The following is a 24,109-nucleotide window of genomic DNA, read 5'->3' on the forward strand; positions in this document are numbered from 1 at the left end:
GCAGCACCCTGATCTCCTCTGGGAAATATCTGTGGCCTGGCCTGAGCCAAAAGTCTACGAAACATTCATCAGGGCCAGGAGATGGAGAGAGATCACATCCAGCAGCCTCCACCTCCAAAGTCCCTGGATTCAGCCACACCTGAAGCTCATTCTACACCTACAACTGATGAATTGCACTATGTGGTTTAAGCACATCAGGGTTTGGTTTTCTAACAGTGGCCACCATGTAACCCTGACTTCCCAATTTGTGAGCATGACTTGGAAGCCTCCCCTTCTCCGTCTTCCCCTGAAACACTCCTTCCAACCATGGTCAACACAGGAAGGAAGGGGCTGCCCACCCCCTTTCTGCTTCTGCCCCTGTGGCCTGAGCACGCTGTCATATTATGCCTCAGCAAATTAGCCCCTTGTTCTCTGCTCTCATATGGCTCGGCGCATGCAGGCCTTGACCTTCATCAGAGCTCATCAACCAGCTCATGAGAGGCATTTTATTTTGAAAATCTCCAGGCTAACATCAGTAAGGGGTTAGGTGGTATGAGTTAAAAGTTGCGTGGAGTAGTGTCGTTACCATACCCCCAGGGCCTAAAATAGTTCTTAGCATGTGGCAGGTGCTTTTAAAATGTACAGTGAATGAATGAACCCATGACCAGGGATGTATGGTTCTTAAGGAAAGGACTTCTCCTTTAGAAGTTTGCTTGTGCCTTGGGTGCCTGGAGTTATAGCCTAAGGGATGTGGAAATAGGTCACCCATAGTCTTCAGCTACGTCTCAGTCCATTCCGCTGCTATAACAAAAATACCAGGAACTCAGTGACTCGAAAACAGCACACACTTGCTTCTCGCAGTTCTGGAGGCTGGGAACTCCAAGATCCAGGCACTAGGTTAGGCGTTTAGGAGGGTCCACGCCGGGTAGACAGTATTTCTCACTGTGTACAGAACGGGCCAGGGGAAGGGGCTGGGGAACACTCTGAGGCCCCTTTCCTAAGGGCTTTAATCTGGATCTCTCATGACCTAACCCTAAAGGTCCTGTCTCTTAATATCATCACACTGAGGGTTAGATTCCACATATGAATCTGGGGGGAATACAAACATTCGGACCACAGCAAGCTATCATCAGGGTCTCCCAGGGAGTGACTCCTCTCTATTTGATCCTTTCACCCCCAAACCAGGTGGGGATCCTGGCTGGAGGCTATTCCTGTTCTCACCTACATGCATTTCCTAAAGTTTCCTCAAACCTCAAACTGGTGGGAACAGAGACTGACAGCTCAGGGAACATGGTCTTCAGATCCTCATACCCAGCAGGATCTGAAATTGACATCTGCATCCAAAGAAGGGAAGCCACGGGGGAGGGGCAGGGCCCACACCTGGGCACGAGGGGAAGTGTGTGAGGGAGAGCTGGGAACCCCACGAAACCTCCACCTGACGGGCCCGGCCTGGGTGGTGATGCTGCGTTTTGAACCAGTGGAGTTGGTGGGGAGGCCCTATTCCTTCCCCCCCACCCCCAGTATTCTTAATCTAACTACAAACTCAAGAAAGAAAACAGCCCCATGGGCGTGGTTTTGGAATGCACAGCTCCATCCGCCTTGAAGCCCTGGCTGTTGGTGGGTTCCAGGGGGGCTTAGCGCACACCCCCATCCCAGAGCCCTTTCTCCAAAGAACCAAAAGGCAGAGGTTCAAGGGGGTCAGCCCGTGGCCTCCGTGGGATGCCCAAGGTGGAGCACAACTTCCACACAGTGTGTTAGAACTCAAGGATCAAAGCAAAGCCAAGGTCCAGTCTGATGGCGAGAGGTCTGCGGAGCTGGAGATCTCCAAGACCGCAAGCCTGGGGCGAGGCACCCGCAGGCCCCTCTCAGCCGGGCAGGAGCTAGCTCTGCAGGCCTCAGTCTACCTGGGGGCTGCAGCCCCTCCTGAGAATTATCAGACCTCCCAGGCCAGGCTGGCTAAGTCACCACATCCCGGGATGATCTAGGACAAGTCCTGCCTCACTAAGGATCCTGGCCAGTCAGGCCCTGGCTGTGCTCGAAGGAACAGTTCTGCAGTCCAAAGGGGTAGAAGCTAAGGTTGGGAAGGACTTGATCTCCTGAAAACTCTGAGATTAGCTTGTTAAATGTAAAACACTGTTAAAAGTAAAGTTGATGGACTTGATGATCGATACCTGACAACCTAGCAGTGGACTAGAACTTACTCCTTCATATCTGCATGGAATTTCTACCATGGAAATGGTCCCCATCTCCCCAGTTCTCACACCCTCGGGTCCGTATGGAGCTGCCCTGGCTCTCCCAGCCCTGAGCATTGCTACTACGCGTGTTCCACTCTGGTCACGGTGATGGCCTAGGGTGGGTCCCGGTCCTGGCTACTCCACAGAGTCAACCTCAGGACTTCCTCCCTGGCCATCAGAAAGACAGTGCTCATTACCACCACTGCTGAGTTGGGAGGGGTGCTGGGGACACCTCTGCCAAAGCCTACGTGGTGATGGGGTCTGTGGAGACGGGATTGGGTCCGTGTCCTTGGGGTCCAGCCTTGACCTGTTAGTCAGGAGTCTAATTGAGCCAATGTGTCTCCTTTTCTCTGCTTATCAATTTGAGTCAAGCCTCGATGCAAAGAGCACATTAACCCAGGACCTACTATGTGCCAGGCAACCAAATGGGTCATCATGACTTCATGTTTCAGCTAGGTTATGCATCCCCTGTTGGCAGGAATGAGTGAAAGCACACACACACACACACACACACACACACCCAGAGCCCTGGGCACAGTAGGTACAGTATCACCACTTGCCTTCTAAAAATCTCCAAACTGAATTGGTTGACAGCAGGCTGGACCCAGACCACACCAGGAGTACACATGCAACAGACCCAAAGCCTCATGCACCTCCTGGGAAGCCATTTGGCAGCTTTGGTGGCTGCCAGGAAAGGTAACAGGAAGCAGGTTCCTGTCCCAGAGCCGTCTCCAGAACCTACTCCCTGGGAACTGAAGGGGGGGCCGGCCTGCAGAAACACCCACGATACCCCACCCTGAACCTGGACTTCACTCTGGCCCACCCTGGGCCACAAAAGGACCCAGGGAGCTCAATGATCCAGAAAGTGGTCAGGGTAGCCAGGTGGGAATGAATGAGAACCTCTCTCCAACGCTGGGCAGCCTTGGAAACCTGCAGCCCTTCACATAGGTGGCTATTTCCATGGAAAACCGAAGAAACGTGGATTCCTGCCCCCACAGCCCTGGCCTTCTAAACGGCAAGATCTGTTATCCCGTACCGAAGAGATGTCCGTTCAGGGCCAGCAACGGGACAGCGGTGCTCACTCTATGCAACCAAGTCAATGGGAGGGTGCTCTGTGGGCCTGCAGAATCCACAGGAGGTGAATACAATGTCAGCCACTGAAACGCGAGCTCCCCGGCGCACTCACACACAGCACCACGGGGACCCAGGGCACAGCTGCCCCAGCCCAGCTCAGAACTGCAGTCCGCGGGGCCCCTGGCCTCCCAAGCACCTGCTAATGGGGAACTCCAGGCCAGAGTGGAGGGGAAATTAGGGAAGGTGTCTACAGTACCCCCCCACACACCTTCTTGTCCCCTTTCCTTCCAAATGGCAATCCCCTGGCAGGCTGATGCACACAGTTGGCACCTTCCTGGAGAGTGGTGGCGAGCGACCTCTCTGTACTTTGAAACACCTCTTAAAGGCACTAGAGAAGGCGGCTACTTCAAGGCCACCCGTGGCACTTCCTCTCACAAGTCGAGGAATCTCTAAAGTGGTCATCTTCTGTCTCTATATCGCCAGGGCCCAAGAGTCTCTGCTTACAGGACTCCTTCAATAAACACTTGTCCAAGGAGAAAGCCATCTCTTCCCACTCTAAATGCCCCTTCCTGGCCACACGTTATCAGAGACCTGCTGTGTCCAGGCCCAGTACACAGAACTGAGCCCAGAGCACGGCATCCAAAGCTTGTCCACTCTCCACCTCCTCACAGGCACCTCTTTCCCTTGCAGGGGGGGTTGTAGCCTCCTTGGGGACAACAGCAACAAACATTTATTGAGCACCTACTATATATTCTAGCCACAGGCCAAGGCTCTCCTAAGGCCAGCGGGGAGAATAAGACCCCAAGCCTTGACACGGAGCAGCACACTTTCAGCAGTGAGACGGGATGGCAAACTTTTTGATCTTTGCCAATCTGGTAGGTTAAAAATGGTATTTCCCTGTGGTTTAAATTTACAGTTTTCTTATTATAAACGGAGCTCTGAATCTTTTTAAAAATGTTTAAGATCCCACTAGTATTTCTTTTTCTGGTTCCATTTCTGTCCTTTTCACATGGGATAGATTCAAAATATCTAACCACAAGTGTGGCACGAACCAATCAGTGAGGATGCTGGCCTTGGGCAGGGCAGGCATCCCCAGCCTTCGCCCTGTTCCTCTGCTGATTGATTGGCTATTTTCTTAGTGTTTGTAGGCGCTCTTTACACTTTTAAGGAACATATTTTTGCTTGAGATGCGTGTCTTTGGTTTGATTTATTATGGTTTGTGCAATGCAACTTTTTTTTTTTTTGTAGCTGAATGTTTTGGTCTTTTTTATGGCTTCTGGGTTTGGGGTTATATTTAGAGAGGCCTTCCTCACCCTGATCCTATTAAATTGAAATTTCTAAAAATCTCTATGTTTTCTTTTAGTATTTTTAAGTTTTCTTTTTCTGTTTGGATTTCTGGTCCATTTGGGGTCTATTTGGCATTAGGGATGAAGAAGGGATCCAATTTCCTTTATTCAGGATGACGACCCCTTCTTCTTCCTAATCCCAGGTCCTGAGCTGTCCGTCTGACCCACACGGATATGCAGACACCTTTCCCCTGCACCAAGTTTGCGGATGTCCTTGGGTCCACCTCTGGTCCCTGGTCCATTCCCCTGGTCCACTCAGAACAAACCCATCTGTTTGCCATACACATCCACCTTCCTTTCCAAAATATTCCTTCTGGCCTTGCATGCCAATTTTTTATTAAAAACTTTGGACAACTTCTCCATTTCTAAATAAACCCTACAGCTACTTCCACTGGGTAACATTAGGTTAATTTAGGGGAAAGTGACCTATTTATGACGCTGAATCTTTCTACCCAAGCAAAAGGCTCGCCTTTTTTATTTGATTTCTCCAGTGCGTCCCCAGTGGTTGACTTCGTCCCCTCCATACTAGCGAATGTCCCTCACTGAGCCGGCGCCCTGGTTTCTGCAGGTTTGGGGGCCACTTCTCGCTCCGTGCCTTCTAACGGACGCTGTCTGCGTGGGGGAAAGCTCTCCGTGGGGGGTATTGATCATGCTGGAGCCCCAGGCCTCTTGCACTGTGTGGTGTCGGCTGACACCAAGGCGCTGTGCACCCGCCCTGGGCAGAGAGACCACGTCCAGCACCTGTGTGTTTGGCAGTGTGGCTCCCAGCGCTGGCCCTGGCCCCACTCTGCATCGCCTGAATGGAGCCAGGACAAGGGGCGCCCCCCAGCCAGGAAGGCCCCCCACGCTGTTGGAGCAAGAAAGGGCCTGAGCTGGCTCACAAAGGCGGGCGCTGGCGAGCCAACAGACAGCAGTGAGGCTGGCAAAGGTGCCCGCCTTCACGCAGCCCCAGCCCTGTAATCGGGGCCCACGGGTCACTCTGGCCACAGCTGAATAAACCAGGGTGTAATTAACTTTCCACTCGGCTTTTTACGCAGCAGCATCTCACCTTTGCCAGAAAAGGAGGGTCTGCCTTTGAGAGGCGCTGGGAGCACTCCTCAATCCTGACCCTCACTAAGGGCGGCGAAGGAGGAACAGCAAAATTAACCCTTGGGGAACACTTTTTTTTTTTGCTGTTGCTATTTGAACAAAGTCCTCCTTATTTTATTTTATTTTTTTTAAGTTGAGTGTTCAAAAATGCAACATCTGGAGTTTAGTTTGGAACCGTCACAGTCCCCAACCTGCGTTCTCCTGGTGAGCTGTTCACACCTCAAGTCTCGCCTCTACTTACAGGTCCAGTAACTTTGAGTGACACCCCCCAGCCCTCTGAGCCTCAGCTGGCCAACGTGTAAATTGGGAATGGATGTACAAACTAGAACCTTCCTGCTGCAACTGTGAAGACTAGGTGAGATGGTTCATTCAACAAGCATGTATTAAGCACCACTGTGTGCCAGGTGCTGGACCAGGACACAACAGAGAACAAAGCAGATATGGCTGGGGTCTCCATGAAGTCCCGTGGTTGTAAGGGAGACTGTGATAAATACACTAAAAACCACTGCAGACCCGGGCACAGTGGCACGGGTCTGTAATCCAAGTGACTTTTGAGGCTGAAGTAGGAGGTCTGCCTGCAAGTTCAAGGCCAGACTCAGCAACTTAGCAAAACCCTGTCTCAAAAAATAAAAATAAAAATAAAAAGGCCAGGGGATGGGGCTCAGGGATTAAGCCCCTCTGGGTTCAATTCCCGGTATAAAAAAAAATAATTAATTTAAAAAAAAAAACCCACTGCAGAATAATTAAAGAGCATGCTGAGGGGTGTGGGGTGAGGGGCGTGGGCAGTGTGGGCACAGGGGCTACAGAGAGCAATCGGAAGGGCTGAAGAGTCATGTTCCAGGCAGAGTACCACAGGCCTAGTATGCAGTAAGTGCTAACTAAATGAAGAATGGGAGAACTACAGCCCATACTGCAGTGAGGAGAAAGGAGGAACTGTTTACACATCTGCCCCAGCACTGTCTCTTGGGGGCAGCGAGAACCTTGTCTGCTTCAGAGCTGGCCCTCTCTGCCCAGCGAGGAGCCGGGCTTGAGTCTGAGGACTGGGAATGATGGCTGAAGAGAAGAAACCAAAGCTCAGCTCCAATCCAGAGCTGAAGGCAATTCCCATTCCTTAGAGGGGGTGCCCGGAGCCCCTCGTGACCGCCCTCAGTCTTTCTACGGGGTCTCCACCTGCTTCTCCCTCCCTGTAACAACAAAAAAAGATGCCAGTCGTGCCTTTAATAAAGAGACCACGGACCTCCAAAAGCCACCAGGTTGCTCAGCCTTGAGGACCTGGACTGGCACATCCCAGGACTGGCCCAGTGCAGACCCCTGCTGACAGCCCGCTGTGGACACAATTAGGAGTGTCACTGGAAAAGTCAGGTCCAAACACTACAACAGCGTGGACGGAGCACCCAACACCCTTGGGCAGTCAGCCTCATTAATTTAGGCCAAAGCAGCGCGGTCAGTGTAAATCACAGACTATCCTTAAAAGGTGGTATTTATACCAGGAAGTGATAAAGCATTCTATCTGAATCCAGACTAAAGGTCCATGGGTGACCAGCTTCAATGAGCACATAAAAGACTGGAATCAGCCCATGGGTAAATCAAACCTGTGTCTACGGTGCCCTGGGCAGTTCCCAGAGACACTTTCTGAAGTCGTTGAAGTCCTCCGGGCTTCCAGAAGACGGTAAAAAACACCCCCTACAACCATTTACAGAGCTCAAATTGGTGTGGCCCATGCCACAAATCGTGTCAAGACCAACTCCAGCCTATTCCCTGTTCCAACGTTATTTGAGACGGTGGAACCTGGATTAACCAGGACTTTCAATCCTCAGCAATTCAGACCGCCACCGAATCCATTTCCTGACCTGGTGCCCACAAACAATGTCTCCATGAGGCACAGGACAAGCCCCGCACACTCAGGGAGTCAGCCTATCTCTCTGTGCAAACACCCTCATCTACTGGGCTCCCGGTAAAAATTCAACATGTTTATAGGACAGGGACACAGTACAGGCCACTCAAGCTTTCTCTTTGAGCACTGCTATTTGAAAGACAGGAGCCGGGCACAGAGGCACACAGGACTCTGGAGGCTGAGGTAAGAGGATCACAAGTTCAAGGCCAGCCTCTGCAACCTAGTGAGACCCTGTCTCAATATAAGAAACACTGAGGATGTAGCTCAGTGGTAAAGCACCACGGGATTCAATCCCCAGAATCAAAAAGAGAGAAAATAAATAAATAGACAAATAAATAAATAAATAAATAAAGCCAAGAAAGAAAGAGCCCACACACACACTCAAAAAAAAAAAAAAAAGGAAAAGACTGAATAGCAATGTGGGAATCCATTCAGAAGGCATTAAGTGCCGATTGCAGAATATAAAATGGCATGTGCTCACGACTCCAAGCATGTCAACATTTGTCATCCTGTGGGCGCAGACTGGAGCAAAGCAAGGAAAAATCACACAGTTGTTGGGAACATGATTTTTGCTTGTTTCATTTCATGTCATAAAAATGCAACGTTTGGTACCTTTAAATGTTGTTTTCTCCTAAGACATGAATGGGAGAGAGACAGAGACCGAGGAGGGACACGGCCTTGATGGAGATGCCCGAGTTCTTAGAGTCCACTCTGTGACAACTTATGGTCCCGGGGCTGCCCTTCCTGCTGCAGAACTCACCAGCTCCCACTGGAAATGCCAAGGACTCTTCAGTACGGAGGCCCAGCTCCAGTGGGGAATGCCCCTTAGGAATCTGAAACAAGGCTCCCCCTTCCACAGTGAGCTCCTGGGCCCCCCGTGCCCACCCCCTCCAGAAGTCTGCAAGCCTCACAGCCGCTCTTTCAGATTCTGAAGGGAGCATGCACTGCCCCTGCCCCGCCCCCCACACTACTGCCTCCCAGGTGGCCACAGAGAGTCCAGAGGCCACTATGCCTTGCAAGTCTTGTTTATTTGGTAGCAGGTATTGAACCAAAGGACACTTAACCACTGAGCCACATCCCCAGCCCTTTTTTTCATATTTGATTTAAAGTCAGGGTCTCAGTAAGTTGCTGAGGCTGGCTTTGAATTTGTAATCCTCCTGCCTGGGCCTCCAGACCGGCTGGGATTACAGGTGTGCCTCACTGCGCCTGGCTCCGAGTGTGTTTTGATCTTTGGGTTTTTTTTTTGTGTGTGTGTGTGAATTTTCTGGTATCAAGGATTGAACTCAGGGGCACTTAACCACTGAGCCACATCCCCAGCCCGTTTTTATATTTTGTATTTTGATCCTGCCTCAGCCTCCTGAGTCACTGGGATCGCAGGCATATACCGCTGAACCCGGCAGCCTCACGTTTCTTTAAAAACTACCTGTAGGGAGGAAGGGGGTAGGGGGGAAGTGCGGGGAGTGACATTGGTCAAATTATATTGTTATATTGTGTATTGTGTGCATGTATGGATACATAACAGCAAATCCCATCAGGATGTACAGCTATAACGCACCAATAAAAAACGTGGGGGGGAGGAACCCTCCATTCCGGACTGCATCTCATAAACACACGCCACCTCACCCCCATCGCATGGTCCTGCTCCTACACACCGAGGGCATGGAAGGATGACCTTCCTGTACCTTCCAGCAGTGACAGTCTCTGCAGGGGACAAGAGTCGTTCACACCCAAGACCACCATTCTGGGAAGGACCCACAGATGAAAGGGCGGACCCCAGATTCCTGACACAGAGAAGACCCCGCCCAGCTGGCAGACTGTGACATGGTGAAATATATATTTAGTTCCCAGCCTCCTGGGAGCCAGAGGGGGGCTGAAGATCACAGTGATCCCCAATGGCCAATATCTAATCAGTCATGGCTGCGTAATGAAGCCTCCCTCAAAAGAGGGACAGGGTTCAGAGAGCTTGGATTGGAGCCTTTGTAATGAACTGGCAAATGCAGGTGTTTCCCTGGGTTCTCTGAACCATTCTAGCAAATGAGTCAAACCCAAGGAGGGGGTGTGGGGCCCCACCCATCAGAAGCCCGGTCACAACCTGGAGCTCACCATTCTCACCTGCAGTGGGCACGAGGGGCAGACGTGGGGAGGAGCCCTCACCCTGTGGGGTCTGAGGCTATCTCCAGATAGAGTGTCACAACTCAGTGAAATCGGAAGACACCACGCTGGTGTCCGTGGCAGAACTGACTCGTGCTGATAGGGACAAATCCCTGCACACTTAGTCACAGAGTGCTCCATGTGGATTGCTGAGGGAAGAACTAACACGTTTTGTTTTGTTTTGTTTATTTTCAGATAGACCCTTCATCTAAGCATCAGGTTCATTTGTTCTCAGAAACCTCTGGTGGTCCCCACAGCCTGCCCGGCCTGAGCTGAACACGGCCCTCTCTGAAATGTCTGTAAAACTGTAAAAATGGTCTCTCCAGGAGGACCATAATGTCCCTTGTATAGCATCTAGCAGGTAGCAGGGTTAGTGACTTCTGTTGATGGGCCAATGGCGATCGTTTAGCAAACCCAAGGGTCTGGCCTGGAAGGGCCCACTATTGCTATTTTTTTCCCCCTGTACTGGGGATTGAACCCAGGGATGCTTACCCATGGGGCCACATCCCCAGCACTCTTTATTTTTCCATTTTGAGACACGGTCTTGCTAAGTCACTTCGGGCCTTGCTAAACTACTGAGTCTAGCCTCCAACTTGTGATCCTCCTGCCTCAGCCTCCTGAGTCACTCGAATTCCACTACTGCATTTTTATATTAGTTCCAATATAAAATCAGAAGCCTGTTTCCAAACATCTTATACTCAAGTCTAATGCATAAAACAGAATTTAGGGCTGGGGTTGCAGCTCAGTGGAAGAAGGCTTGCTTAGCATGTGTGAGGCACTGGGTTCGATTCTCGGCACCATATATAAATAAGGTTCAGAGACAACTTTAAAAATATTAAAAATCCTGGGGATTGAACTGATACCCACCCACCCCCAACACAAAAAAACAGCCTCAGAGACACCCTAGGACACAGATAGAAAGCAAGAATACACGGGAAGGGCGTGGAGGCGTCCTTAGAAGGGAACCCTTTGGAGTAACGTGCGTGCAATTCTCAGCGGGCCACCTTGGCTCGGGTAATCCTAAGAACCCAAGTCCTGGGGGAGAGGGCTCCTCACATTCCGGTCCATGTCAGGGAGACTCCTTCAGACTGGGTCCCCCCTTCACCGGGCAGTAATGAATTTCTCAGGGATGTTATTAGGCAAGGTCGCTTCTCCTAGTCTTTCAAGGAATTTCTGACTCCCTTCCAATGCTCCAGGGTTTGGGGATATTCCTGGCTCCCGCGTCCCCACGGAGGTCGTTAGTGGGGTCCTGTTAGGAAGCGGGCAAGACTATCAGTAGATACCACCGGCATCGATAAGGATGGCTGGGGACCCTGCCAACGGGGCTGCCGTGGATTGCAGCCAGAGTCAGAAGCTGCTGAGAAGAGAGTCTGCCACTGGGAAGGGGAGCCTGCCCAGGAAGGAGCACAATTAACCGCCGTTTCTTTCTGCTGGCACAGAACCCTACTACCTACAGCCCTGAAGTCTCATGCTTCCCTTCTCCACCTAGAGCCCCACCGTTTTCAAAAATGTACTTGAAAGACCCAGAATGAGCTTGACTCTGAAGAGCTGGAGGGAAGAACAGCCTCAGTGGCTGATGCAGGTGGGGTCCGATCCAGGAGCCACAGAGACTCAGGAGAGACCTGCTGAGCAGAGTCGGGCCGGCTTTCAGAACCACACAGAGTGGTCTCACTGGCTCTTAGAGAATAAAGAGAATCGCTTTTAATTAGAAGATCAGTGAGTTGATTGTTTTTAAAAAGTCAGTGACTATATTTCATTCTCTTATAGTTAAGTTCCACCTCGATTCTTGGCTAAATTAAGAAATACACTAGTGTCAGCAGGGCAGAGTGGCGCACGCCTGAAATCCCAGTGGCTTGGGAGGCTGAGGCAGGAGGATTGTGAGTTCAGAGCCAGCTTTGGCAATTGAGCAAGGCCCTGAGCAACTCCGTGAGACTCTGTCTCTAAATAAAATATTTTAAAAAAAAAGGTGGGGGGGGGCTGGGGATGTGGCTCAGTGGTTAAGCACCTCTGGGCTCAATCCCAAGTACCAAAAACAAAACAACAAAAAACAAAACAAAAAAATACACCAGTGTCTATTATTTTCTCAAACAGGATGAGGTTCAATAACCCAGGGTCCTGAAAAGGTCCTAACTTGGCCACCAAATAGCTCTGTGATCTTCATGGAGTAGAATTTTTCTTTCTTGGTATCTCAGTGTTTGGGGGACGGGAAAAGCAAACACTATAGGCACCTTCCAATTCCAATTTGAAGATTATAAATTACCCATCATCTCTACCTCCGGTTGAGCTATCACAAATTCCCAATGAATGGAGTTTGGATCACTGAGAAACAGAAAGTTCAAAATGCTAAGAGCCCTCTCAGGTCTCTTGGTGTTTGCATCTGACCTGATCTGGCCAGGGCTGTGCAGATACTGATGTCACTAGAGGGCAAGTCATAGCCGCTGCCCATAAACACTTGGCTTTTCCAAGTGTTCAAGATAGGCATGAGAAGTAGGGTCAGCAAGAGCTTTGAGTTTCAAGCTACTCTTTATCAGAAAATTTACTTTTCTGATAAAGTAGACAGGTCCCTTTAACCATACTGGCCTGAGGGTTTAGACCCTCAACCAAAAACCAGCATCCAAAGGGTCTTGTCAACAACCATGATGGGTGTAAGGGACGCAGACGCTATGAATTCCTTCTCTGCAAACTCAGGACCCAGAAATGAGTGATCCCTGTCCACGGGTGCCACACAGCAAGGAATAACATGTCCTTTAGTTCCTCACCTGCCCCAGACACTCACACACACATACACACACGTGTGCACGCACACGCGAAGTCTGCAGTAGCTCCTAGGGAAACCCTGCTCTCGCACCCGTCTCCAAAGCACTAAATATATGGAGGGTCGCCTCAGGGCCTCCCCTTCTCCTCCTACCCAGAGAGGAAGGACAAGCACGGAGTGGGACCACGGCCCTTTCTGCACAGGCTGTCCTTGGTCTTTGCAATCCTCCTTGTCCCATCAGAAACCTCAGCGCTCACACACTTCAGCTGCTTAACGCTACACTAACAACCTCTTCATTGCTGGGTTTCCAAAAGGAAATCCACAAATCGGGGCGTGCAGACCCACCCACTACAGCCCGAGTTCCGCAGAGCACCGTTCAACGGGGACCAGGGATGGGGCGCCTCTACCCAATTCCTGTCGGTTGGAAAGCTGTTGCTTTTATTTTTAATTTTATTTTAAAAGGCGGATACAGGGTACCCAAGACACCACAATAAAATGACATTAACTGTAAAATTACATTATTAATTCTTTAATCTCACTTGAGGCTTCAAGCTGTTGCTATGCCCAATTATCCGTGTAACCACCTGTCAGAATCCCGGCGCTATTTAGCATTACCTCCAGGACAGCGGTGGGCCCGGTGGTCCGTCAGGTCTGCCAGAGACTCGAAGTCCTGCTGACAGTGATCGCAGGTGTAAATTGACTCATCCTCCATGTCTTCATCGTCCTCATTTCTCTCCTCTTGACTTGTCACGCTGTTCCTGTCTTCCAGCGCCCGGCTGGTTTTCCGATCACTCTCCGGCTCTCCTTCTAGGCCTCCTGCCAACAGGAAGAATACAGTCCATGTCAGCTGACGGGGTCTGGGGAAAGGGTTTTAAAAGAATTGCCCGGCATTTATTAAGATACATTTAATTACTCTACCTCCCGGGGTCCATTATTCTTGACACCTCTCAGTATATTAATATATGGGGTTTTTTTGTAGCATGTGGTGCCATAATTCTCAACTAGATTCTTTAATTCATGGCACAAATCTTCTAGGGGGATTACTTGTCATCTTTCCTCCGTGCCTGGCTGCTGGGGGTCATGACCCCTCAGGGAGGTGAAAACACTGTAGCATTTGTCTCCTAAAAAACCAATTCTGTTACACGCCTCTGCAGAGCTCCCACCAGCTGCTCCTAGCACACCTCGACTTGTAGCTTCCCCTACAAACCTTGCAGTTTAGAGCTGGGAGACCCCTAAGCCATGTTCTCCCTCCACACAAGCCTCCCAAGGTGGCCATGTTGGTTCAGCCCCTTGCAAAGATGTTCTGATTGCGGAATAAAAGAGGTAGGTGTGCTCAAGGGACCCTGCAGTCAGACTGCAAACTCAAACATGCCTAACCTCTCACCTGGGGCCTGAGGGCTGCCTAGAGAGTGAGAGTCGGGGTGGGAATGGTTGGATCCATTTCTTTGAAATAAAATACCTACTGTGTGATTAGCCCTGTGCATGTGAGTGGCTCATCTGCAGATAACAGTGATTTAATACCAGGCACGGTGGTGCATGTCTATAATCCCAGGGGCTCAGGAGGCTGAGGCAGGAAGATCATGAGTTCAAAGCCAGCCTCAGCAACTTAGTGAGGCCCTAAGCAACTCAGTGAGACCCTCTCTCTAAATAAAATACAAAAAAGGGGGCTGGGATTGTAGCTCAGCAGTGGAGCACTTGCCTAGCACGGGCGGGACCAGGGTTCGATCCTCGACACCACATAAAAATAAAGGCATTGTGTTGTGTCCATCTACACCTAATAAATACATAAATAAATAAATAAATAAAGGGGGCTGGGGATGTGGCTCAAAGGTTAAACACACCTGGGTTCAATACCTGATACCAAAAAACAACAACAAAAAAAATGGTAAATATAACATTCAGAACATATCAATAATCCCAATAAACCTCAGCAGAGTAAATCTGCCCATTAAAATACATTCACCCGTGGATTTGAAAATCGAAGAGTGTTGTCTCTTCCCACACTCATCCTGGAAAACAGACCCCAACACTAGCAGCACTGATTGAAATCAAAGAGATCTCTATTCTGTAGAAATATGTTTGTGAAAATCTCTATGCAAAACTGCATGCTCACCTGTGCGTGTGTGGTGTGTGGGGGCGACACGTGTGTGTCTGCACGCCCATCATGCCCACGGCCTAACACACAACCTTTAAATGCCCGAGAGCAGGTCACCAAAGCAAAAGAGAAACAAAACCAAGAATGCATTCGATTCAAGGTAGAAACCACGGTCCTATAAATATTTCAATTTAGACACAAGATAATGTTATAAGGGCTCTATTTCTCCCGGCCGCGCAGAACACGCGCTTCCAAGCACCAGACATCAAGAACCTGCGAACACAAATCAGCTCATCGGAGAGCCAGCTGCTGCCTTCCGTGGCGGGGAACGGGGCAAGCCACGCCACGGAGGCAGTAAAAATCAATGTTTCCATTTGTGGCCCATCAAAACATCTCTCTTCTTACCAATTAAGGGATGTACAATTTTTAGGTTCTTTTATTATCAGAACAAGCCAACTCCCAGCAATACAGAAATCCCATTAAAAGCCAGGCAACATATTTATCTCAGGGAATCTGATCTGCTGTGGCAGCAATGGCAAGAAATAGAAAGCTCGAGAAATGAGAAACATCATTTGGAGTCTTCGACAGTATAAGTCATCACCCAACCATGGTTACGCAGTCAAGCGCCGTCCCTGAAATTCCTAGTTTACTGTCTCTTCCCTTAATAAAAAAAAAAAAAAAAAATTCTGTAGAGAATTAAAAAAGAATCATAATTCCAGCTTTATCTACTTACACGGACTCTCCAGATAATAAGTTATATTCCACACCACGCTTGTGCTACTTTATTTAACACACAGTTTAATAGACATATTTAAATTATATGCCCCCCCCCAACTCTTTGCCATATTTACTCGGCAGCACTTTCTATAACAGCTCATCTAATCCACAACTGGAACCACAAACATTACAATGCATTTGATCTCTTTAAATCTGGTACATCCTGTTGACTTGGGAGTAGATAAATCAGAATGTCAACTCTTGGGTTTTTATAAGGCAAAAGCCCATAAAGTCGTCCAAGAGTATAAATCTGTTTTAAGGAACTGTCACCTCCCCTCCGGCTGGCTACTAATGGGAAGGCAGCGTGGCTGTGCAGACAGGGCTGGGAGAGGAGAGGAGGGCACAGGGGCAGAGGTGGAGCCCTGTGCAGGGCAGAAGAAGGTCTGGCCCTCCACGTCTGGGCTGGCAGAGGGTCACAAGCCCAGCCAGCCTGACCCTCAGGAAGGTGAAGCCAGAGAGGGCGGAGTCAGCGGCCTGCGTAAGTTTAGAGGCATCCTAACAACCCAGTGCTCAAGGCCCCTCTGCTGACTCCAAGGAAACAGGACCTGGAGAAGAGGAAGCCTTCCCCGCCGGGCAGGTTGGACTCTTGGCCAGGCACTCTTATGCCCAACAGTATTTGAACTTCATCAAAAGGAGAAAGAATAAATGGTGCTATTTTTCCATTTGCAGATGAAACCATCTTGAGGTTCCGCAAGGTCACCCCAAACCATGCAAGGAATGGAACTTACACACACTGTTGCTAATGACGCAGGACATCTGTCGCCTGCCGGGGACCCCCACTCTCTGAGGCCCGGAAGGCAGGAGCTCTGAGAACAGGGAGCTCGGAAGGCAGCCGTCCCGGCTGAGCACAGTCTCAGCACTTGCCCAGGGAGACCCTAAAGATCACAGGATTAGACCTTCCATACTCCCCTACCCAGCCCCGTCAGGACAGGTGGTCTTGCCTGTTCCACATCCACCCTGTCCAGCTGCTGAGGTCTCCCTGGCCACTGTCCTGAGCCTAAATGTGACCTAAGCAAGCACAGAGGAGGCAGAGCAGCTGGCCCCGTCTAAATCCCCACCCTAAGTGCTCCTGGTGTCTCCAACACAGGGAGCGACTCCTGAGCTTCAGCTACAGTTGACCTGCTGGCCCCTCCAGGTACCCAGGGGCCCACGAAGCAAAGTCATCAGGCTGTAAAAGGTGGCCAGCTCATCTCCGTTCGGCTGAGGCCTTGGGGCTGGGAAGGTCTTCCTGACAGCAGGCTCGCTGGCCTGTCCTTTGGCCCTCCCCAGTCCTCCCGGGAACCGTCTACAGCAGAAGACTCATTCAGGGAAGGCCCAGGCTAAACAGATTTCCAATCAGAGCCCTCTCCCTCAAGGCCAATGTGCAGGGGACAGGAAACCACACCAGGGCAGAGAACACTGGCCTCCTCGTCCAGGAGACAGACCTCCCTACCTTCCTGACCTCGAGCCCCACCCTGGACAACTCCCAGCACGGGGCTTTCCAACCGGCATGGGACCAGCCCTCTGCTCAGGCACCCCCAAAACAGCCAGCCTCAGCCGCACACTCCCTGCGTCCCTGACCCCCAGCCAAGCACAACCAGGCAGCCCTACGAGCTGTCACCATCATGTCCCCATTTTACAGGTGAGGTCAGAAGGAGGCGGCAGGGCCAGGTTTCCAGTCTGGGTACGTCTGACACTTAACCACACTGCCACACCATCCCCCACAGCACACACCCAAGTGAGGGGGAAAAGCCAAGTGCTGGGGAATCTGTAAACCCCATCATCGTCATGGGGGGCAGGGGCTGCCATGGCTGCTGAAGCCCCCCACGGCTCCCGCTGATCTCTCTGTCTTACCCGCGTCTGCACACCACTCAGACTCTTTCAGTCGTTTGAACTGCCGAGGGCTGCACACTCCTGCTCCCTGCCAAGACGGGTTCCTCCATTCTTCCCCCACCTGACTCGGACCCCCACAGCCCCGAGCTCCAGTGGCACTTAGGTTTTCTCTCCCCATCGGCCCCTTCCCATTGCAGTTGGTGCACGGGGCACCGTGTCGACTTGTACGTCTGTGGGCTGATCTGCTTACTCTCACTGTGGCATCTGGATTTTCTAGGGACGACCCTGAGATTTCCCATCCCTCCTGTTCCTCTGCAGTGAACTCTTGCCTCTCGTAAAGAAGAGGGTTCTCATTCACCTCCACAACTCCCTGCTGGGCTGGTCAGCCAGGTGACTCTCTGGACCAATGGAATGCAATGGAAGTGATGTTCAGGGTGTCTGAGACGACGTCAGAAGAAGGCTTGCAGCTGGCCCCCAAGTCTCCTGGTCTCCTGAGACATTCCCCCTGGGAACCCAGTTACCAGACTAAAAGAAGCCCAAGCTACATGGACAGAGCACGTACAGGCGCTCCAGTTGGCAGTCCCAGATGGACTCCCAGCCTCCAGCACCAACTGCTAGCCACGGGAGTGCACCATCTTGGACATCCAGCCCAGATGAGCATTCAGATGTCAGCAATCCCAATCACCGTGTGGCTGCCACTGTACAAGTAACACCAAGTGAGACCACCAACAGTACCAGTCAGCCCAGGGAAAAGTAAGAAACAGTAAGAGACCGTCACTTTAGACCACTATGTTTGGAGGGGTTTGCCACACAGCAATAGCTGGCCAGAGCACTCCCCGCCAAATCGCAAGCTCTGTGGGGGCAGAGATGCACCTGCTGTTGCTAAGTACCATCCCCCAAACTGGGGCTCAGTGAATGGATTAGTTTCAGAGAAGTGGGTCTCAATATCCACACATACAGGAGCAAGAGGAAAGGTGGTGTTATGGCACTCTTGATTGTCAGATGGTAAGAATTAGGTGAACCATAGGAAGACGCACACCCCATAAAACCAAGTCCCCACACCCAACACGCCAACTCAGAAGACTTCCTATGAGCAAAGAGAAAACGTTGGGCTGGGGATGTGGCTCAAGTGGTAGTGTGCTCGCCTGGCATGCGTGCGGCCCAGGTTCGATCTTCAGCACCACATACAAACAAAGATGTTGTGTCCGCCGATAACTAAAAAATAATATTAAAATTCTCTCTCTCTCTCTCTCTTTAAAAAAAACAAAAAACAGAGAAAACGCAAAAACTTCTGCCTACTCTGCTTTTCATGAGAGCTTCCACTCAACATGACGATAAGAGGAAGGTCAGTGGGATTCGGCAGAAAGGGCTGTGCAGCCAGAGAAATGACCCCAGGCCCTCCTGAGGGAAGGGTCAGCAGGGACCTTGTCAGGGATGGAGAAGGTGGCCCAGCCTCCCCCTGCAGCCGAAGGTGGTGCTTCCGGTGCCATCTACGTTTTCTATCTCCCCATTTCCATCGCAGAGACCCTACGGGGTAAGTCCGATGGGTATTCCTACTTTCAGACAGGGAAACAAACCAAGACTCAGGAGTACCCGCAAGGCCCACGGCAGGAAGTCAGAGCTTCTGCCTGCATGTCCCCTGCTTCACCACCACGCTGCAGGGACAGACAAAGCGGGCGTACCGGAGGAAGGGCTGGAGGGGACAGCTGGCCAAGTCCAGCAAGAGGGGAATGGGGAAAGGGGAGAGGGCCCAGGGAGTCCGGCTGCTCACCGCTGCCAGGTCTGGGAACAGGACACCCCCTACCTCGTGGTCATGAGGGCCAGCTGAGAGCCTCAGCCAGAAACACCAGGGAGTGTCCCCCCCGGCCCTGGCCCCAGCCATCTCTTACATCAGGAAGAGTCTCACTCGGGGGTGCCTCTTCTCCTCCTTGGAGGTACCATGGGAATCAGCTGGCATGGATCCCTGGGCATCCTGAGACCCTCCCAAGGACCTTTGGGGGCCCTGCCTCTGGGGTCTCCGGGCTGAGTATCCACACACTGGAGGCAGGAGGCTGTTGGCAGCTTCCACGTTCCCAGGATAGAGGAAACAAGGGCAGAGCTTGAAATGCATGAGACACCCAGGGCCCACGGTCACACTCTCCCCCACCCTGCCCTCCCTCCCTCCCTCCCTTCACTCGGCAAATGTTTACTGAGCGTCTACTGTGTGCCAGACACAACCGTGCATGTTTGCCATGACTAACAGGGTGCTTCCTGGTCCTGTTTATCTTGGGGCCCTCCAAGCCCACACAAAGCCTGGCATAGAGGGAGACTTACTAAATACAAGGTGGCAAATGAGTGGACAGGTGAAGGAACAGCTGCTAAAGTGGAGGTACAGCAGTGAGGGAGAGCACTGTAACCCCAGGGTGGCCGGGGATCTGGGTGCCAATGCCAGCCCCCGACACGAAGAGCCTCGCGCAAGTTGCATCTCCTGCCTGAGCCTCCGATTCCCGCCATGTCCATCAGGAGCTGATCACGGTGGACACCAACCCTCCTACTGCACCGGGGAGGGGTGAGTCTCACCTGAAAGCAGGGCCACCCAAGGACGAGCACACAGCAAGCACCACACGCAAACCAGCACCGGAGCCCTGCAGGGTGGCCGGAGCCCAGAGCAGCCGGAGCAGGGGAAGGCAGGAGGAAGAAGGGTGCAGGAAGAGGGGGGTGCCACAGCAGGGAGAAGGGCCAGAGCCAGGAGTGGGGCCAAGGGAGAGAGGGGCGGTGGCCGTCAGCCCAGAGAGCCAGCAGGTCCTGGGAAGGCTGCCCCACTTGTCCCTTCTCCTCCCAGTCAGACCTGGAAGGCAGAGCGTGCCTTCCACCTCTGCAGAAGGCAGTGGATTATAGACAGGTCAGGGGCGGAGGAGGGAGCCTGCACTGCACAGGAGGCACAGGGCACTGGCATAGAGTCTAATGGGACCAAAGGTCTTAGACTAAAGATGGTCATGAAATAACAACCACACAAGCACCAGTCAGCTGGGCTCATATTCCAGGGACTGTGCAGATGACAGCGGAAGAACAGGAAGGAACAGCAGACCTGGGAGCCAGCTCGTCCATGCCACAGTCCACCATTCAGCAACGGGAGACCTTGGACAAGTCACTCACCCTCTCGGACACTCACTTAGTCAGGTCCAATTATTTTAATGCAGTAATAAATACAAAGCCTGCACCTGGCTCAAAATACCACTTGAGAAAACCATACTACCCTATTGCCGCTGCTGATATTTATCCCAACACGTGCAGCACCGTGATGCAGACAAGAATTTGAAGTCATACTGAAAGAGAGGCTTCTCAGGAGGCCCGGATGAGCTCCTGAGGACGAAGATGAGGAGTGTCAGCGCACATCCCCCTTTGAAAGGCACAAAAATATCCACAGAGATCCCCTGAGAAATAAAATCCACTTAGAGAAAGCTCTAGGTTTGAGTCCAAGGTGCTCCCCTTCCAGGCCGTGCTTGAGGATGCGAGGAGCCTAAAAGCGCATGACCTCTGACCTGGGCCTGCACAGACAGGCCCTGGGCCCAGGCCTGGGGAGACAGCATGGAAACATATTTACAATTCAGCCGCCCACTTCTCCTGGGCTCGCCCCCTATCGGTGGCTGTGGGAAAAACAGCCCAGGAAGGGTTTACATTTGCTTTTTAATATTTTTTGGTTGGCAATGGACCTGTATGTATGTATGTATGTATGTATGTATGTATGTATTTATTTATATGTGGCGCTAAGACTCAAACCCAGTGCCTCACACATGCTAGGCAAGCACTCCACCACCGAGCCAGAACCTCACCCCCTACTTTTTTTTTAAAAAAAAGAGAAAATGTGTACTTCTTCCTCTCGACCTGTATATTTCCTACCAACATATTCCCGAGGGCAAAAGCACTCTCAGAACCTGGGCACTGGCTGAGCCACAAGTCCACACCCATCCGGGGCCAGGTTTGCAGAGGAGAACCTCTCCACCAACACCTCCTTCCTCGGGCAGCCTGCCTACCCTGGGGCAGGGCCAAGCTGAGCAAGGAGACTCCAACCCCCCTTAGGTACCCTGCTTGTGCATCCACTGCTGGCCCCAAGTTCTGAGAGGCAGCCCTTGTTTATCTTCAGGTTTAAAATGTCTGTAGTGCAGGCACGGAGGTAGCGTTTAACCCTCGGCCTGACGGGTTCTCTTGGCAGAAGAGCTGTAGGCAAATATTTTAACACATAATGCCACGTACATTTAGCTTCTTAAATAGGGAGGCAACTTCCGGATGATTGTCTGCGGGGTGCCCGCTGGCCCCCATCTGGGCCGATGGCTCTCTGGATGGAATTTCCAGCCAGGATCAGAGATGTTGCACTTGACCTGGGTGCATCATGAGCCTCGCTAGGATGGTCTGTCCTGGCTGGCCACAAGGAACTGAGAACAGGACAGTCCTCTCCACGAGGTCCAAGGCTGCCCATGGAAATGACTAGAACCTTCCAGAAAACATCACTTCAGTTATGGGGGATTCTAGAACCTGAGGTCAAAAATGGTGAGCTGCATAACAGCAACAGCTTCCCTCAGACCACACGGACGGATTCATCAGTACCTTCATCTCGTGACCTGTGTCTCAGTAAGGAAGAAGTTACCATCAGAACTATTTCACAGAGAGCAAAGCAGGCTCAGGTGGGTGAATCAACCCACTGCCACTTAGATCATGAGTAGACCAAATCTCACCATGCCCGCCCCCTATTATCCAAATGCCCGGAAAGGGCTTGGCAAGAGTAAGGGCAGGACAGAGTTGCAGAGGCTCACCAAGTGTGGCCCCTGCTAACCTCTCTACATCCTATAGAAACACCATGCCCCGTGTGACCGCCATGCCCCGTGTGACCGCAGCTGCTGTTTTTTTTTCTTCAAGAAGGAAATCTCTACTTTTATGAAAAATCTCTTGGTTTCAAAATATTAATTTCAAGTTTTAAGGAATACAGCGTGCACCAAACAATACGTCTTGGAGTGCTGGATGCAGCCCGGGGGCCACCAGTGAAGACTCTGCTGGTGACTCTCCCAGGAGGGTCCTTCAAGCCTCGGGTCATCTGCCCATCATATTAGGAAGGTTAGCTGGGATTCAGGACCTAGGTTCCTGTCCGTTTCTGCATGACCTTGGTGACTTACACTTCGGAGCCTCAGTTTCCTCACCTAGCACATGAGGACAGTCTTATCACCTGTTCAGGGTGGTGTGAGCTCCCTGCATGAGGGCCACCTTCCAGGTGACCTCGCTGCATCAAAGATCAAACCACAGCTCCTCACCCCGAGGAGACTGACAGTCTGTCACAGGCCCCCTGCTGTGTTCCAGAAATACAGGAACAAATGGCTCTACCCTCTCCCTGGGGGGTTCAAGAGACCAACCCTCAAAGGCACAGGGAGGTGCAGCTTCCTCCGCCCACAGCACATCTGCACCCAGCTCCCAGCCGTGATGGGACAGGGATGGGTGGAAAGCAAGAGGGCAGATGGGGCGGGGCGGGGGGAGGGGGGAGAGGGCAGGAAGAAGGAAGAGGATGCAATCCAAACACCTTCACCAAAAATAAAAAAAATCCAGTGCGACGCTCCTCCGAGCCTTCCAATCTTAATAAAACTGATCTCGCCGCGAGCAGTAATGAAGAACAGTTGGACGAAGCCACCCTGGAACCATGAAAATTGTATGCTGTTACTTCCTCGTGACCTCCTGAGGCGGTGACCATTCTGCCCTCTTCGCGCTGTCATGTGTCATCTCTGGGAAGGGGGAGACGGAGAGCAGGGCCGGAGGTAGGCAGCGAGGAGGATGGTCAGGGCCGCGTGGGGAGCTCGATAAATCCAGCTAATTTGTGGCCAGCGCCAGAGCCTGACGCTCCTAATTGCTCCTGCTCCTGGCACAGAACTCAAGGCAAGGAGACTGGGGTGAAAATCACCCCCTTGTGGTGGCTGCAGAAAGAAAAGCCTCACGAGGGAAAGAGAAAGAGGGGAGTGGAGGGATGTGTCCCCCTAAAGCCAGTAGCAGGCTGAGGGAGGTGGCTCGAGGTCACGGACAAGCACAGAGGGTGCAGACCCAGAGCCCAGAGTGCCTGGGCCACAGCACGGCAGCCATGGGTCAGGCCCGGAAGTGCTGTCTCCGGGCTCAGTGGGCCCCGTCTACAAAGTAAGGAAGAGGCCACGGAACAGCCATTGTTTAAATAGTGGACCTCGGTGATCTGCCGTGGCCGGGGACGGGCCTGGGAGCAGAGCTCTGGAGCGTGGCCCCCACACTCAGGACACATCACTTCTGCCTGCTGCCCCCTGCCCTGGGCTCCACTCAGGAACCAGCGCCAATGTCAGAAGAGGAAGTGTCCAGAAGTTCCCCAGGCCAGCTCTCCTGGCCCACTCCCACGGTCCTCACCCACATGGAGTCGGGACCCCCACTTGAGCTCAGGGACTTGCTGGACATATCTCAGGGGTTTTGTTCACCCTTCATCTCCCTCCCTTGCCCCCCAGCACCCAGCATGGCCCTGGAACAAGGTAGGTACTCAGTACAATTTGTGCAAGGGGTGAGCCAGCCAGGCAGAGCCCCGGCCACAGGTCAGCCTCTGATGAGGAATGAGACGAGGGCAACGTAACCAGGATCGGGGCCCCAGTCCCCCCACCACCCCAGGACTCAGGGAGTCTCTGGTACTGGGAAGTCACCAGCTCAGGCCCCCAGAGCTCCCAGAGGCCAGCTGCTTCCCCCCACCAGTGACCCTCCAACCCAAGACTTCCTGTCGAGCCCACAGGTGGCCTTAGGAGACCAAGAGACCCCCTCTGTCCAGCCACCGAGCAGAGACTGTGTTCAGCCTTTAAAAATTAGCCAGCTGGGCTGGGGCTGGGGCTCAGCGGCAGAGCACTTGCCTCACATGGTGAGGCCCCGGGTTCGATCCTCAGC

General features: G+C 52.0%; 1 protein-coding gene across 1 annotated transcript in view; it reads right to left on the minus strand.

Moving 5' to 3' along the window:
* The window catches only part of Znf423 (zinc finger protein 423), a 318,207-nt gene that overhangs the window by 198,705 nt on the left and 95,393 nt on the right, over window positions 1-24,109 (minus strand). Inside the window, exon 3 of the mRNA XM_027939114.2 lies at window positions 13,138-13,338. Coding sequence (XP_027794915.1) covers window positions 13,138-13,338 — 201 coding nt within the window. The remainder of the gene's footprint in view (window positions 1-13,137; window positions 13,339-24,109) is intronic.

The sequence above is a fragment of the Marmota flaviventris genome, chromosome 18, assembly GCF_047511675.1.
Source record: "Marmota flaviventris isolate mMarFla1 chromosome 18, mMarFla1.hap1, whole genome shotgun sequence".
Taxonomy (NCBI): domain Eukaryota; kingdom Metazoa; phylum Chordata; class Mammalia; order Rodentia; family Sciuridae; genus Marmota; species Marmota flaviventris.